This window comes from Anabrus simplex, chromosome 1, assembly GCF_040414725.1.
Source record: "Anabrus simplex isolate iqAnaSimp1 chromosome 1, ASM4041472v1, whole genome shotgun sequence".
In the NCBI taxonomy this organism is placed as follows: Eukaryota; Metazoa; Arthropoda; class Insecta; order Orthoptera; family Tettigoniidae; genus Anabrus; species Anabrus simplex.
Window position 1 is genome coordinate 1,518,530,395 of NC_090265.1, and position 16,883 is coordinate 1,518,547,277.

Consider the following 16,883-nt stretch of genomic DNA (forward strand, 5'->3'; position numbering starts at 1 on the left):
TCTGTAGTCCACTTAGAGACTTCTAAGGGTTTTAAACATAATATTCCAGTTAACATTATCAAACGCTTTCTCTATATCAATGAAAGGAATTAGGATGTTCTTATTCTTAGAGCTTGTTCAATAATTATTCTAAGGCTCAGAATTGCTTCTCTTGTTCCTCTGTTTCTTCTAAACCCGAATCGATCCTCTGAGAGATTTTCTTCTATTCTTTTCTCCATGCGATGGTAAACAATTCTTGTAAAAATTTTGGAGACATGTGTTAACGTTATCGTTCTATAATCTTGACATATCTTTGCACGATTACTTTTTGGGATATGTATCAGTACAGTTTTCTCAAAATCTTCTGGTATTTCTCGGCTAGTATAAATATCATTTACTAGTTGATATAAGGAAGATTTTGCCTTATCCCCTAGAGCTTGTAGTATTTCACCTGGAATTGGGAACATGCATCATTTTCAAAAATATTTTTTTTGAAAAGTACACCAATGAAATAGTACGTAAACGTATTACATTGTGGTATGTTGCCTTGTTTTCTACCATTAAAAAAATATTTAATAGTGCCTTTCCGCAAGGCGAGTGAAACGGCCTCTGACGTAAGCGGCGCGCTGTGACGTCACGATCCAGTACCGCATGGGGCTCTACCAGCCGTTGTGCATCAGCCGTTGCTAAAAGCCGATTGTTTATTATTGATGATCGCGAATAACTTAGAAATGACGGAAGAAAAGTTCAAAACAGCACAGTCAGACAATCTATCATGTGTAAATGTCATCATTCTTGAAAAATAGTGACTTTTGTGGCCGCAGAAATTCGCGGACAACAAGCAAGTTTGTAAGTGGTGTCTTTTATATACGTGCAATGTACTGTAACCCATAGTATTAGGATAACAACGAACCTGGATAGATATCACATCACTTTCAACATTTCCTTCTAGACTGACTCCCCTATTAAAGAATAACATTACATTTTCGGGCTTTCAGCATTAGTAAAGTAAGAAATCGGATTTCAGCACTAACATAAACATATAGGTAGCATTATAGTATTAGTCCGCTTCTGTGGTGTAGTGGTTAATGTGTGCCACTCCCGGAGGCCCGGTTTCGATTCCCGGTTCTGCCATGAAAGTTGAAAACAAATAGTACGAGGGCTGGAACGGGATCTACTCAGCCTCGGGAGGTCAACTGAGTAGAAGGGTTTCGAATCCCACCTCAGCCATCCTCGAAGTGGTTTTTCGTATTTTCCTACTTCTCCTCCAGGCACCTAAGGCCACGGCCGTTTCCTTCCCTCTTCCTTGTCTATCCCTTCCGATCCTCCCATCCTCCAACAAGGCCCCTGTTGAGCATAACAGGTGAGGCCGCCTGGGTGAGGTAATGGCCCTCCTCACCAGTTTCATCACCATACTCAAAGTCTCACGTTCCAGGACACTGCCCTTGAAGTGGTAGAGGTGAAATCCCTCGCTGAGTCCGAGAGAAAACCAACCCTGAAGGATAAACTGATTAAGAAAGAAAGAAAGAAAGAAAGAAAGAAAGAAAGAAGGAAAGAAAGAAAGATCATAGTACTATAGGGCTATAATCTATCATTCCCAAAAAAATATATATTTATGGTTGGGACAACTGGCCTACCCACTTCCGGGGCCCATGAAAGAGAATTAAATATCTTTGTGGAGGGAAAAAGTTAAACATGATAAAGATAAATATGACTTCATCTAGTTTTCACAAGTCGGGCTGAGTGGTTCAGACTGTTGAGGTGCTGGCCTTCTGACCCCAACTTGGCAGGTTCGATCCTGGTTCAGTCCGGTGGTAGTTGAAGGTGCTCAAATACGTCAGCCTCGTGTCGGTAGATTTACTGGCACGTAAAATAACTCCTGCAGGACTAAATTACTGCACATCGGCGTCTCCGAAAATTGTAGAAGTAGTTAGCGGGGCGTGAAGCCAATAACATTAATTACATTTGGCTTTTAACAAGCTGAGCATATCAGGAAAGAAAAGTGTCCTGGTGACATTTTAGTCGCTCAATACAGGAATGTCTTTGGGTGCTGTGACTTTTATTTTTTTGCTTTACGTCACACCGTCACATATAGGTCTTATGGCGACGATGGGACAGGAAAGGCCTAGGAATGGGAACAAAGCGGCCGTGGCCTTAGGTACAGCCTCAGCATCGAGCTCACAGCTGCGCGCTCCTAACCGCACGGGCAACTCGCGCGGTATTTTTACCCTTCGGTTTATTGACTTGGCTTGTATAACCTAAAACTTAGGCTAAGTTGGATAATATTTTAAACACCTACATCACTATTTTCACCTGTGTGCAATTATGTTATTTATTTCATTAATATTATGATAATTACTATAATTGAGCATTATTAACTTATAAGACCCCAACAGACAAGCATTGGTTTTGTGTAGAGTTATACATTTGTTAAATTCACGTTGTTTCCTTTCATGATGTACACGCTATTCTTTGTTAAATTATAGAGTATTTAGATATAGCCTAAATTTCTTTACCAATTAAGCTCTTCAATAAAGACATACATAACTGTCCCATGCCAAGATATATTGGTAGAATTAGAGCTGTCAAAATGGTTCATAACCCCTTTGATTTATCTTGACATGGATCACCCAAAACATAGGTTAAGTTTGGAGAATACTTTAATAATCAGCATTATTTACTGCACTGTTTATTACTTTCATATTCCAAGATGTAATTGAAGCATTTAAATAAAGCATCATACATTAAAATTTAAAGTATTACCACTAGAACAGCTGACATGGAAAAGTGATTTGAAAATTCAAACAAATTCATCTTACGTTAAAATCTTCAAAAAAATAAACTGTAGACTTTTCCGATATATCACCAGCATTTCTCCAGCTCGCCAAAATCCATTGCTCCCTAGTTTTAGCGTCTTTGGAACGTTTATAAACAATTTGTTTGGTATGCTATTGCACATCGGAACTCTACACCATTTATAAGTTTTCTGCCTCACTGTCTGCGCAGGATTCATTTTAAGTCTAAAATATACCACTCAGATTATTATCCAATGTATAGACCTCGAATTTAACCATACTAGACACTAACGTAAAGTAGAAATACGCGAAGTGTATCCTGCTTCTCACAGCACACTGTGTTATTTCGTCTGCTAATTCAGTCAACCTGTACGATGACGTCAGGCCAATGAGATCGCGTACTTGCGTGACGTGAAATTTTCGTAGATTTTTATCATGTTTCGAGTTATTATTTGTACATTCTGATCACATTTTTGAATTCTGCATGCAATTTTGAATCAGATTAGCATATTTTTAATTAAAACCCAGGATCATGCATGTTCCCTATTGAGTCTACTCCAGGAGCTTTCCTTTGTTTTATCTCATTCAAAGCTTTATCAAATTCCTCTTTAAGTATGCATGGTCCCAGATCATCTTGTTCTATCTCACTTTCATTTTCTATTACATCGTCATCTATTTGTCCTTCATGCAGGCCTTCTACATATTCTTCCCATGTTATAGCTATCTTATCCTGCTCTATTATCACATCTCCGTTGCTTCCTTTTATTGTACTCAAGGGCTTCATCTTTCTTTGGAACTGCCTCCGGACTTCTGAAAAAAGCTTTTTCGGTATTACCTTTGGTTATATTTTCATCTATCTGTTTACATTGTGCTTCGATCCACTCTTCCTTTGCTTTTTTAGTTTCTCGATGGATTTTATTTCTTATTTTCTTGTATTCTTCATGATTTCCTTTCCTTTTGGCCATCTGGCCCGCATTCATTAATTCTAAAATGTGGGGTGTAACCCATGGCTTATAGATTTTCCTCTCTTTTCAAAAACAGTCTTCTGCTGCATCAATTATTTGTTTCTTGATTTCTTCCAATTTTTCTTGAGCACTACTTCCAGCCAGTACTTCAGTATTAATTTTGTTTTAGTTTCTTCTTTGAACATTTTGATAGCCTCGCTGTCTTTCTTTAACTTACTCAAATTCCATTTTCTATTTTTCTTTTCTTAAATTTCAGTTGGCCTGTCATTACCACGGGGGGGGGGCACCGAGCTCGATAGCTGCAGTCGCTTAAGTGCGGCCAGTATCCAGTATTCGGGAGATAGTAGGTTCGAACCCCACTGTCGGCAGCCCTGAAAATGGTTTTCCGTGGTTTCCCATTTTCACACCAGGCAAATGCTGGGGCTGTACCTTAATCAAGGCCACGGCCGCTTCCTTTCCACTCCTAGCCCTTTCCTGTCCCATCGTCGCCGTAAGACCTATCTGTGTCGGTGCGACGTAAAACAACTAGCTAGCATTACCACGGGGTTATGATCGGACTCAATATCAGCCCTAGGATAGCTTTTACTTGATTTTACTTGATTTCGATACTGTTCTCTAACTATTATATAATCTGTTTGAATTCTACGACCATTTCCAGGCATTGCCCATGTATATCTTCTACTTTTTGGCTGTTCGAAGAGAGTATTTGTAATTACGAGGGAGTGACTTCGACAAAATTCGATGAGCTTTTCTTCCCTTTTGTTTCTGGAACCAAGACCATAATCAATCGCCCACCGTATTATCTTCTCTGCTCTCTCCAACAACTGCGTTCCTATCTCCGAGCATGATGAGATTTTCTTCATCCTGGACCTTTAGTAACACTTCTTCCAGTTGTTCGTACACTTCCTCCACTTCGTCATCTGTGTATGTAGAGGTGAGCATGTACACCTGGATTAGAGCTGTATCTCCAGGTTGTCTTTAATTTTATGAGCAGTATTCTTCCATTATATGCCCAAATACCTGACACTCGCTGTCCTAACTGCTTTGTCGGGATAAATCCAACACCACCTTTTCCGTCTGAACAGCCAGAGTACAAAACTCTGAAATCTCCGCTCCATAGATCTCCGCTATTTGGCCATCTTACCTCACCCATTCCTAAAACATCCATTCCTAGTCGCTTCATTTCATTCTTCACATTCTCCAGCTTACCACACTTTTTCAAGGATCTCACGTTCCATGTACCTACTTTGTAGGACTTGCTCTTTGCCTTCTCGTGTATCCCCCTCCGGAGATCCGAATAGGGGGCTATTCCGGAATATTTTACGTTCGAAGGCATCATCATGCTTTCTATTCTTGGGACATCACAAGGATATTTAATGTGGTGGTTTCCCGTTGCCTTCCACATTCTATGCCGTTGGCCTACAATTAGGTTCATCTTACTCGAAGGACATCAGGGTGCCCTGCCCTCTTTCCGCTCATCCGCCCTCGAAGAGGCCGTTGGCACTTGGAAAAGGTGAACCACTTATGCCGGTGGTTACTCGGTGTCATACTCTATTAATCCCGAGTATTGGGCTGCCACTTCCGCCATCTATACCGTACCGAAGTCCATCTTCTCCGCCATAGATGTTGTTGAGGTCTTCACTCGTAACCCTGAGCTGGGACCCTTATCAGATAACACACACCGGGTCAGTGTGCTCTGGAACTCACATTGGCAGGGGCGCCACTCCCTGGGTAGGGCTGCCTCCGAGGAGGGTCTCTACCTGTTACCTGCATTAGTTAATTCCTATAGCTTGGGGACTGGGCGTTTGTGCCGTCTTCAGCATTATACTTCATCTTCGGTAAAGCCTCATCCTCACTAACGTGCAAGTCGTCTATACGGCGTCAACTCTAAAGACCTGCACCAGACCTCTCCGGAGGCCACGCGCCAGTATTATAAACGTATGTGAAAGGGAAAAAATACATCATATTAACTTTAAGACAACCGCAAAATATTTTTTAAAATAATGATAATAATACACCTCGGTCTCTTTCATTCACTAACCATTATTTTCCCCCTGTGGGTTGGGAGGGCAGAATAACTTCCACAGCATTCCCTGCCCGTCGTAAAGAGGAGATTAAGAAGGGGCCCCAGGGGCTCTTAAATTATTTATTCAAGAAAATACTATATAAACAACTGATAGGCAATCTGCTACCTGGATGACTACCCTAAGTCGGTGGAAAAACATGGGTTGGAGGGAAGTTAGCTGAAAAATGTATAACTGAAATTAAGAACCAATTAGCCTGGAACTATAAACATATTCAGGACAAATGCCGGAAGTTCTGTATGGGAATCGAAATCTATAGTAACATTTATATCCAAGACGAAATAAATTATATTATGTGCTCAGAGAGTGAGTGATATTCCATTTTCTGTGTCCTCCAGAATATGATGGTGCTCAGACGGCCAATTTTCATTTATTCTCCTTTCTGGTTATTATGTACTATATATATAACGAACAGAAAACCAACTTGGGGTCTAAAAGTCACAACGAACTAGTTACTGGAACATGTATTTTCTCTCGTACTGGAAGAACTCCCACCCATCTAAGCAGGTAAGCCAAGTACTTGTGTCTGTGAGGATTGTACGGAGACATTCTGAATGGAGTGCAGGTGTCTCAGCCGAATCACCGTACCAGGCGAGATACGAGTTCCATGCGGGTGTAGTTGACGCATGACCACGAGAACATTTCCTGGCAATTACATTTCACTTCTTCCCTCCACTGGTCGCAAGAAGTGCGGACAAGCGTTTCTGTTGTAATTGAGGAAATGGCGAAATGCTTGAAGAGAGGCAAAAACCTCAGTTGCAAAAGAAACAATGCTTTGTCCCCGCGTAATGGGACGTCGACAGCCTCCCCTTTTGTTATGTTTGGGTCATCTGCCCATACACGGGTTTGATGCAGCTCGCCATTTCACCCTATCCTATGCTGACCTTTTCATTTCTACATCCTATCTCTCCTCGAATCTGTTTGTCATATTCATACCTAGGTTTACCTTTACCGTCCTTACCGGCTACACTTCCCTCAAGAACCAACTCCATAATGTGAGATGGACAGCAGGCAATTGTATGATGATAAACGGGGTTAAAAGTCAGGTTATTTCAAAAATGGGAAGTGTCCTCTTAGTTTTAATTACTGCGTTGATGGGGTGAAAGTTCCTTTTGGAGATCACTGTAAGTACCTAGGTGTTAATATAAGGAAAGATCTTCGTTGGAGTTATCACATAAATATGATTGTAAATAAAGGGTACGGAACTCTGCGCATGATTGTGCGGGTGTTTGGGGGAAGCAGCTCGAATTGCTCTGGGTGATTTCCGACAAAAAGTAGCGTTACAAAAATGTTGCTGAGTTTGGGTTGGTAAGACTTGGGTGAAAGAAGACGAGCTGCTCGATTGAGTGGTATGTTCCGAGCTGTGAGTGGAGAGATGGCGTGGAATGACATTAGTAGACGAATAAGTTTGAGTGGTGTCTTTAAAAGTAGAAAAGATCACAATATCAAGATAAAGTTGGAATTCAAGGTGACAAATTGTTGCAAATATTCGTTTATAGGAGGGAGAGTGAGGGATTGGAATGACTTACCAAGAGAGATGTTCAATGAATTTCCAAATTCTTTGCGATAATTTAAGAAAAGGTTAGGAAAACAACAAATAGGGAATCTGCCACCTGGACGACTGCCCTAAATGCAGATCAGTAGTGATTGATTGATTGATTGATTGATTGATTGATTGATTGATTGATTGATTGATTGATTGATTGATTGATTGATTGATTGATTGATTGATTGATTGATTGATTGATTGATTGTTGGCCATCTGCATTTTCTTCGACTGCTACCATTGCACATCTTTATTTCTTTGCGGTATTTTGTTTGTTTCTGGTTGATTACTTGGTTGATATTATCGTTGGGTGAATGACTAGCTTTCAGAGGAAGAAATGTTAATCACATGTTTTTTTCCTATTCTCGATTGTCTCACTGCATGCAGAGATTGACAGAGATTTGAGCAAGACACCACGAGGATCATAACTGTCACAGGAAATATATTAAATATGCAGGCATATGAATCGCAACGTTGTCCATGGCTTTTAACAGTTCCTCAATCAATCTTGAAAGCAGAAATCGCATTGCTCACCTGTGAAAATTACACACCAAGAGGAAGTTTGGCGAGCACTCCTTGGGCTGAAAGAAAGGGGCAGAAAAGTGTTTTATGTGGGTTTTCTAACGTTGTAGTTATTAGTTGTTCGTTTAAAAGAGTGTTTTGAAAACTAAATCATGAGTGAGTTTGAGTCATCAGTCCATAGACTGGTTTGATGCAGCTCTCCATGCCACCCTATCCTGTGCTAACCTTTTCATTTCTACGTAACTATTGCATCCTACATCTGCTCTAATCTGCTTGTCATATTCATACCTTGGTCTACCCCTACCGTTCTTACCACCTACACTTCCTTCAAAAACCAACTGAACAAGTCCTGGGTGTCTTAAGATGTGTCCTATCATTCTATCTCTTCTGCTCGTCAAATTTAGCCAAATCGATCTCCTCTCACCAATTGGATTCAGTATCTCTTCATTCGTGATTCGATCTATCCAGCTCACCTTCAGCATTCTTCTGTAACACCACATTTCAAAAGCGTCTATTCTCTTTCTTTCTGAGCTAGTTATCGTCCATGTTTCACTTCCATACAATGCCACGCTCCACACGAAAGTCTTCAAAAACATCTTTCTAATTCCGATATCAATGTTTGAAGTGAGCAAATTTCTTTTCTTAAGAAAGCTCTTCCTTGCTTGTGCTAGTCTGCATTTTATGTCCTCCTTACTTCTGCCATCGTTAGTTATTTTACTACCCAAGTAACAATATCTAAACTAAATCATAAGAAAACAAAACCTCGGCCCAGCATGAAGCAACCTCGACCAGAGACTCTTTTGCTTTGCCACGTTGAACAAGATTTAACAGCGTCCGTAAACTGTGATTACGCCACAGATGAATTCGAATGTAGTGTGGACTTAAAAATTATATTCGTTTGATGAATTCGGCTCAGTTGCTCTAAATAGGCTAATTTTTGCCTATGAAAAGAAGTGAGTGATGCATACCTTAGTAATAATTAAAATATCCAATGATTTGTTTTTATACACGTTTGCATGTGGTGAATGTACTTTGATTAAGGAGATATTTAAAACATCATTATAGAAATTGTAATTGTACGATTATTGTGTGCTGCTGCAAGAGCAGCAAACGTCATGAACTACTACAACAGGTAAAGTACACCTATTCTAGACAGTACTTGTACACATATAAGATGGAAAGGAACTTTTTACGTTCTTCTAGAAATATGAAGTATGACAAATCAAGTTTAACAACAATTTGTTCCCTTACTTACTTGTTTAAGGAAAATTACATGAAAACCACGACATTCACCGATCTTTGAATCAGCGTCACTTCAACGTGCTGCATTTAGTTATCTTGGAAAACGTAAAAAATACTAGATTAAAAACTGGCCGTTCAGAAAAAAATATAAGAATGATTTGCTTACTATGACATGATCTATTACAGTACTTGCTCGTTTGTCAGTTACATTAAAATTTTCCCTTCCATCCGGTAATTTCATGGTTATGATTATTTTCATAAATTTGCCTTCTTTTGCGATCCCAGTAAAAATAGTATTTTCTTATCTACCTGCAAACATCTTCCTTAAGAGAAGTGGTTAATCTACGTTTTGATACCTTGAAATTTACGAAATCATTTGACACACCCAAATAGAAAAATATGCCACCGTCTAAGGTACCTTATTTAAAGGTCTGGTCCTTTAACAGGCGCGGAGTTTTACAGTCACTGTTATACGCCAAGAGGAAGTTCGGCGAGCACTCTTTGGGCTAAAAAAAGGGGGGGGGGGGCTGAAAAGTAAGTTTTCTAAGGTTTTACTTACTAGTTTGTCGTGTGAAAGAGTGTCCACAGTGGCATATTTTTTATAAGGCGCATATGCTTGGGTCTTGATGAGCAGACAACGGATACATATGCTCTTATGAATCACCAAGACGTGCATATAACTGTGCTCTAAAATATACAGTTGTCCCATTAAAAATAAAAGCTATTATACAAGATTAGCAGATATTCACAGGCGAATGTGATGAAGAAAGAAGTCCTAAATCTCATAATGTGTCGACTGCAATATTTAACCACGGAAAGGACTCGAGAGACTACAATTGACCTACAAATATTTTAGCGTGTCTCGGCTGAAAACGTGTGGACAGATTGTTTAAACGACTTGTAAATCATGTTCATTATCAACGTTTGTTTATATTCATTATTAGCTTTGAGCATTTGAATAGAACAACACATTGTGAGAGTGATGTAATGTGAATTTTGTTGTCTTTATAGGTGATCGATCTGGACCCGTTCTGGGTGCCATCGACGGAGGAGGAATACCTGCTGTATGGAGAGAAGGCTGATTCGGACAACAGAGCGCGCAAGTATATGGATGCTGTGAGAAGACGTAAAGGGCTAGCTGTAGAAGAGAAGCTCGTGGAGTTCGCTGAGAAGCAGCGAACTTTGTCGAAGAAGAAGTAAATTGTTCTAGCCTTGCGCATGAAGTGCCTTCTTTCGTATTAAGTGTACCTCGGTGATGCTGTGCTTTTCTCTAACCGTAAGGATGCAGGACGACTATGAAGAAATAAGAGGTTCGCCTTAAGTGGAAAAAATACTATTTTAACTGGAAGCACCTTCGCTCCCGCTTTCATCTTGATAGACGTATTTCATGGTGGTTCAGTTTTTGAATTCATTCAATACCTATCGAGCGATATATAAAGAGACTTGGGTTTGCAAACATCATGGCTCGATGTTTTGTTGTGGTCTACATTCGTGTTTAAAAGTTTTCGTGACAACGTCGTGACAGTTACGAAAATAAAGAGTCTGTTCCGTTAAAAAAAACTTAAAATTTTGTTTTATTTATTCTGGAGTACAAATTACGAATTCAGCTTTAATTTGGCTGTTAACAGGTCTTTCGCTTCTTATTTCCAACTTATCAACTTTTCACGTATCGCCGTCCGTGATCGACTTTACGCAGACGTGATAAACCAGTGACTTTCTTTTTAAAGTTTTAAAATTTTTAAAGTGAATTGTGTCTGTTTTTGAGTTGGGTTACCAGATACTTTTTCCGGAATGTAGGACATAATTCTCTAAAATGTATGACATCGAGAAATGATATATACGCTGAAAGCAAAAATAAATGGCAATGAGCAATATTTAGTGCATGCTATTCTCACATTAAATATACCAAGGACAAACTTAGTCCTACTCTTACTGTAAACCACCATTCATATTTAGAGACTAATTTGTTGCAAAGTATCTGGTCTGTTTAAAACAAAACAATAAAAACTCAGAACGGTTTAAATGTTTGAAGTTATATTTAACTAAAAGTATACCTTCACAGAGTCTAGCAATAGTCTGTTTCTCTCATCTGTCCATTGAGCGGAAATCAATGAAAAACCCCGCGGAATAATATTCTGTCGTTTTCAACAGTTCAGAGTGGCAGGTTTCATACTTCGTAGCACTAAAATATCTCACATACTCATCATTTAGATGCCATCATTTCTGGGCGACAGTCCTAAATGCAGACCAGTGGTGATTGATTGATTGATTGATTGATTGATTGATTGATTGATTGATTCGTGGTCTTGAACTGTTTCGTTCAAGAAATTGGTTCATATTGCACAATTGATAACTTCTTAATAACCGTTGATCACAATGACTAAAGTTTACCGTCAGAGAGAGAGAGAGAGAGAGAGAGAGATAGTCAGTCATTCCTGTTCACATCACCTCGACAGACATCTGGTTCGATCCGAGCTAGCTGACTTTCTATCTCCTCAGTGTGAGTGCTGATAACAGCATTTAATGGATGCTTAGGGTCAACTCCGGGACTTCATAAAGCATATAGCCTATATCCAGCCTGTTGAGCGTCTCCATTCCGCACATGATGAGGTTGTTACACCTAAGTTGGAGGGTTTCAAACAATAAGCAGCGGAAGTCAGGACCCAGTCTCCCTGCACTACTGCCCACGCGTTTGTTGGTGAATTTGCGCAGTCCTAGCCATATCATGTGGCGCAAGGAGCCAGGATGCAGTTCCTGGGAGATTTCATCGTGAGGTAGAAGGCAATTCCATTTGTGGCTCAATAAATGAGGAATGTTTCACAAAGTGTAAAGAGCCAATAGCCTACTGATGATAATGTGTATTGAAGATTTTCTGATACACATGCTCCCTCCAGTTTCCAGAACAGAAGTGTCTGACATGATCCTCAAATTGAGTACGATTTTCACGCTGCAGAAGGCCTAAAATTACATGTCCAGCCTGGCTGTTTCGTTAGGCACCTTCCTTCACCCACCATTCGGCAGCTTTCCGCCGTGACTGCGTTGCATGCAACAACCAGGAACCATTCTGGTCTAGAGGAGGAGACATGGCATGCAGTAACAACGGTGCAACCACACGACAAACATCTCGCCAGTTGCTTCGTTCTTTCATTGCACTTTTCAAAAGTAAGGTTGCAAAATGAAGACACAGTTGACCACGCTGATGGTTTAGGAAAGCCTGGTACAAATTCTGTTCACTGCCAGGTGGATTTTGACCAGAAGCCTCCTCTAGTACCTGATCAAACCGAAAAATTGCCTGCACACAATCTGAAAAACCACGTCTTACCCGTCAAATTGTTCACGAAAATTTAAGCACGCCAACATTTCCAACACTGAAGTATAGTGTAGATAGAACTCCCATCCAGTTTTTCCATGATTCTGTTGCTTGTAAGTCTTCAAAAATTCTTCGAGAGTAATGTACTAAGACAGTTCCTCTCTGAAGATGGCTTTGTATTCCTATTCAAGACCCTGAGTGAAAGCTTCATTCACACGTTCTTGCTCGAGGTACAGTTTTAGAAGTCTCACACGGAGCGTCACATCTGTAGGACGTGCAGTCAGTTCATTAGCAATAATATATTCTAGTTCTGCAGAGTTTGTTTCTCCCTCACTCTTAAGCAGCTTCTTCTTCAGCTTGAAGACCACTGGATTGTGTGGGAAGAGCTGTTCTGCTTGATCACACCAATGCTGGCCGGTTCCTTTGTCCGTGATCTCGCGTTCTGACATCAACTCACATACTTTTAACACCAGATCTGATTGGTTTCTGTCCAACATCAGCGAACACTTGTACTGAGCCAGTGCTTTATACTTCTGACCCAGAGCTTCCGAAGCTTGACCCAGTAGCTTGTGGCCACATGCTGAGTTTTCTCGTACAGACAAGAAACCAGATGCATAGCGATGAGCAGACTCAGTCGCCCACCTGGTAGTATAACTTGGCAAGGTTGTAATATTTTAATATTCTCTCCCTCTCACTTATGAATTTCCGATGCACATCTTGTGCATAACGATCTACGTCCTTCTTAGTACACTTTTCCACAGTATTATTCTATAGTCTTATCACAAGGAAAATAACCATGCTGCTAATGTACCAGACCACACGCGATTATTCACTAATTCTAGACATACAGACATGCTTATGCGTAACTTCCTTGGGATGGTTCAGGTCCACCCTTCCCTCTCCTCTTAATACGTCACGCACTCCTCTATCACTCTATTCCCGCGAGCTACATCTCACATACACACACAATCCTACTACAAGGCCTCCTGCACCAGAAATATAACAATTAATCTTTCCTAACTCTCTATTACATACTTCCACAATTTCCATACTACCAACACTTTCTCCTTTACTACACTATCCACTTCATCTCTCTTATTTTACTTATAACATACACATTTTTTTACATCACCTCCTCAACACACATGCACATAACCAGTCCATTAATCTACAACACCGCACTTACACACATACAAACCAAATCAATCAATTAGTTCACGCAATCTTCTCGCGGTTCTTCCCATCTTATTTAACTTAAGACTTACACATCAACGATCAGTCATTTTACAACCCTCCTCTACACACAGACAAACAGATTTTCATCCATACTCTCCTATTTTACTCCGCTCCTCGAAGTTTTTACACACTTCTTACCTCTTACTCTCCCTTTTAATCCTTTTAATACTTATTCACTAGCTTCTAACTAAACGTACACATCAGCCATCAACGATAAACTTAATTTATATACCACCTTCTTATAATTTACTACCTTTCTCAATTTATGATAATAACTTTCTCGGGTGAAACCCATGCCCATGCACAAGCTGTTACTCCTTTCCCAATTTGTATTACCTACTACCTCCCCATTTATCAACTCCTTCCTACTTCTATCAGCCTTTTCCTCGTTACAAACTCTTTTCATAATCACATCAGTTCTAGAATTAGACATATCTTAAATATAGTACAACGATCACATACTACTTCTCCTTGTTCTACTTCCCAGCAATTTGCCCCGGGCGGATCACCATTCAACTGGGCAAGGTGCTCTCCCCCCCTTCCCCTAACACTACAGCTTCATCCTCTGAGCCTTACAGTTTCGAATCTCCACTCCCTCCATTTTCTCAAAATCCTTCCTTCTACTAACTCCTTCCTAACAAACTCTTTTATTTATTTATTTATTTATTTATTTATTTATTTATTTATTTATTTATTTATTTATTTATTTATTTATTTATTTATTTAATTATGATTATTATTTTCAGTCGCTTCGTTCTAACATTAACATGCTCAACATGATACCCTTCCAGCAACTGCTCAAGGTGGATAACCATTCTTCTGAGCAAGATCATTCTTCACCACACACTTACAACCTCTTTATCTGAACAACCCCTTTTATTCCCTCAATTTCTCTAAAAAATCTTGCTCTAACTACATTTAAGAATTTCGATATACTTGCTTCTTTCTCCCACTCTCTACATAACCAAGATGTCATCTTATAACTTTTTCCTATCTTACTTTCTTTCTTACGTAGTATATTTTTTATCTCCTCCGAAGCTCGGCATTGATTGAATATATGCAAGTCCGACCGCCCCTCCCCACATAACACACATGTATCCTTATTTTCTCTTCCTATTCATCCCCTATTTTTCGGAGTAAAGTTTAACTCCTGGACATTTTATTTCACCTCCAAACACAATTTTCCATGCGGCCAAGCTACTTGCAAATGTATTCTTTCTTTCGCGACTAAAAAGTATATTTTTGTACCACTGAGTGTTTTGGATTTTTAAAGAAAAGGTGGAGAGTTAGAAATATTGAGAAATTTCCCCCGGACGCCAGAGAGAAAGGGATTTTCCGGACGTCTGGTAACCCTAATTCTGTGGTACAAATGTTTCTTTATATTATGATAGGCTCCATCATTGTTTTGGGATTACAAGACTAAATGATTAAATGCGTCATAAACAGCTCGTCTTAAAAAATGGTATTTGGTAGAAGTGAGGCGATAAAGGTGATTATCCCCTAGCTATGAGGGCCGGAATCTCGTTCTTCCCCTTAACCCAACCACCACCTGCCGCCATGACACCACCCATGACATACTTTCTATAAAACTCAGGGCACGTTAAGCAAAATTAGAGTGTGGCTGTTGTCCGATTGGACCATTTTTATTAGCTATTATTTTTAGTAATAAATCAATTTTTATTTTTGCAGTATTCTAACAACTTGTCCCTGCATCACAATTATCGTCTACTGACAGAGTTTGAAGGAACGGGGCAACCTTCCATTATGAAAGAAGAGCTAATTCCTTTAAACATACCAATGCTGATATTTATCATTTTAAATTTAAAAGGTATTGTAATGTTGAAATTTGAAATGCCACACGATATTTAACACCTAAAAATGAACTACACGAAACAGAAAGTCATGTAGGCTATGAGAGAGTTAATAGGGTAACGATTCTTTATTGAAGGACTATTACATCTCTGCTTAACCTGAACTGTCAAAATTTATCACGCTGTACCGTTAAGTTAAATTATATTGTTTCTTGAAAATATTCAGTGGTGTTCCAGCAACAAAGGAATAGAGTAATTTAACAATTCATTGCTGTAATTTTCTATTAGCAGGTGTTGGGAAAATTTAAAAACGTTTGGGTATATTTTGTGAACTATAATGTAATTCTATTGAAGAATGAATAAATGTATGTATGATTCTTCCCAAAACATTGTCTCTGTCCTATGTTTCTTTTGTACTCTTCGTTACCTTATCCACACTTGTCTGTTATGGGCTCTCAATTTCAAAGCATAGGATAGAGAAACGGGGACCCTACCAGACTGCGTTGCACTTTCTTTCTGCAAGCTCCTCACGTTCATTGCTTTGACATCTATAGGTTAACCTTTGTTCTGTTGCAACCCTGATATTATGTGGTCTGCAAGGCCTAAGGGCAGATGTTTCTAAACTGGTATGCCTTCGGATACTGATACGTACGATTGGGAGAAAAATATTGTATTTACAAACTATATATTTCTTTATTTTCTTTGTTATTTCAAAATTTACAGCCACTTAATAATAATAATTCATTGTTATTAATTATATTATTATTCCCTTTCCTGAGGATAGGAACTAAATCTACGCACTTCCATTCTTGAGAAAGTGTCCCACAATGCAGCAATAGGGATGGCGTCACTGCCTCACCACATCCCAACAGTAACAGTGGCTTGGTAATTCATCTTGACTTCTCACAGCATGGGGACTCATTTCATTCAAACTTACCTCTGTTTTTGAGAAATTCATTTTAGTGAAAGGTAAGTGGTGTGATGAATATTGATTTAAGAGGAAGTAAAACTAGGCAATCATCCTCTATTAACACTAATCAGAGGGAAAAAATAGAACGGGTCCGACACTTCGAAAAATGAAGTTATCGTCCACAGAAGGAAAAGACCTTAGTGAGAGGTAAGCTTGGAATATTTGTGATATATGACTCCAGCTAGTCATATATAAGATTGTCGGTTACTGCAATGTCGGGACTATAACTGTAGTGTAGAAATGTGGTTCTCGTTAAACAGAAAGAAGCTGAGTGCGGAACCTCACGGATTTTCTTCTTGGTGTAGTTACGTGCGACTCAGTACTTTTGCCTCGCGAATTCTGGCGGACACTTGTTTCCTTTCTTATATAATGATAGTCTGTTTCGCTCCCGTGTCACTCAAGAGCTCTTTGAACATTGTATGT

The 16,883-nt window shown here is 39.5% G+C and overlaps 1 protein-coding gene across 4 annotated transcripts in view; it reads left to right on the forward strand.

The window, feature by feature from the left end:
* LOC136858458 (elongation factor-like GTPase 1) overlaps positions 1–15,870 on the forward strand; it is a 400,027-nt gene extending 384,157 nt beyond the window's left edge. For all 4 annotated transcript variants that reach the window (XM_068225562.1, XM_067138012.2, XM_068225563.1 and 1 more), the window contains exon 3: positions 10,145–15,870. In XM_068225562.1, the coding sequence (XP_068081663.1) occupies positions 10,145–10,333 (189 nt within the window). In that variant the 3' untranslated portion in view covers positions 10,334–15,870. The remainder of the gene's footprint in view (positions 1–10,144) is intronic.
* Positions 15,871–16,883: the final 1,013 nt, after the last annotated feature.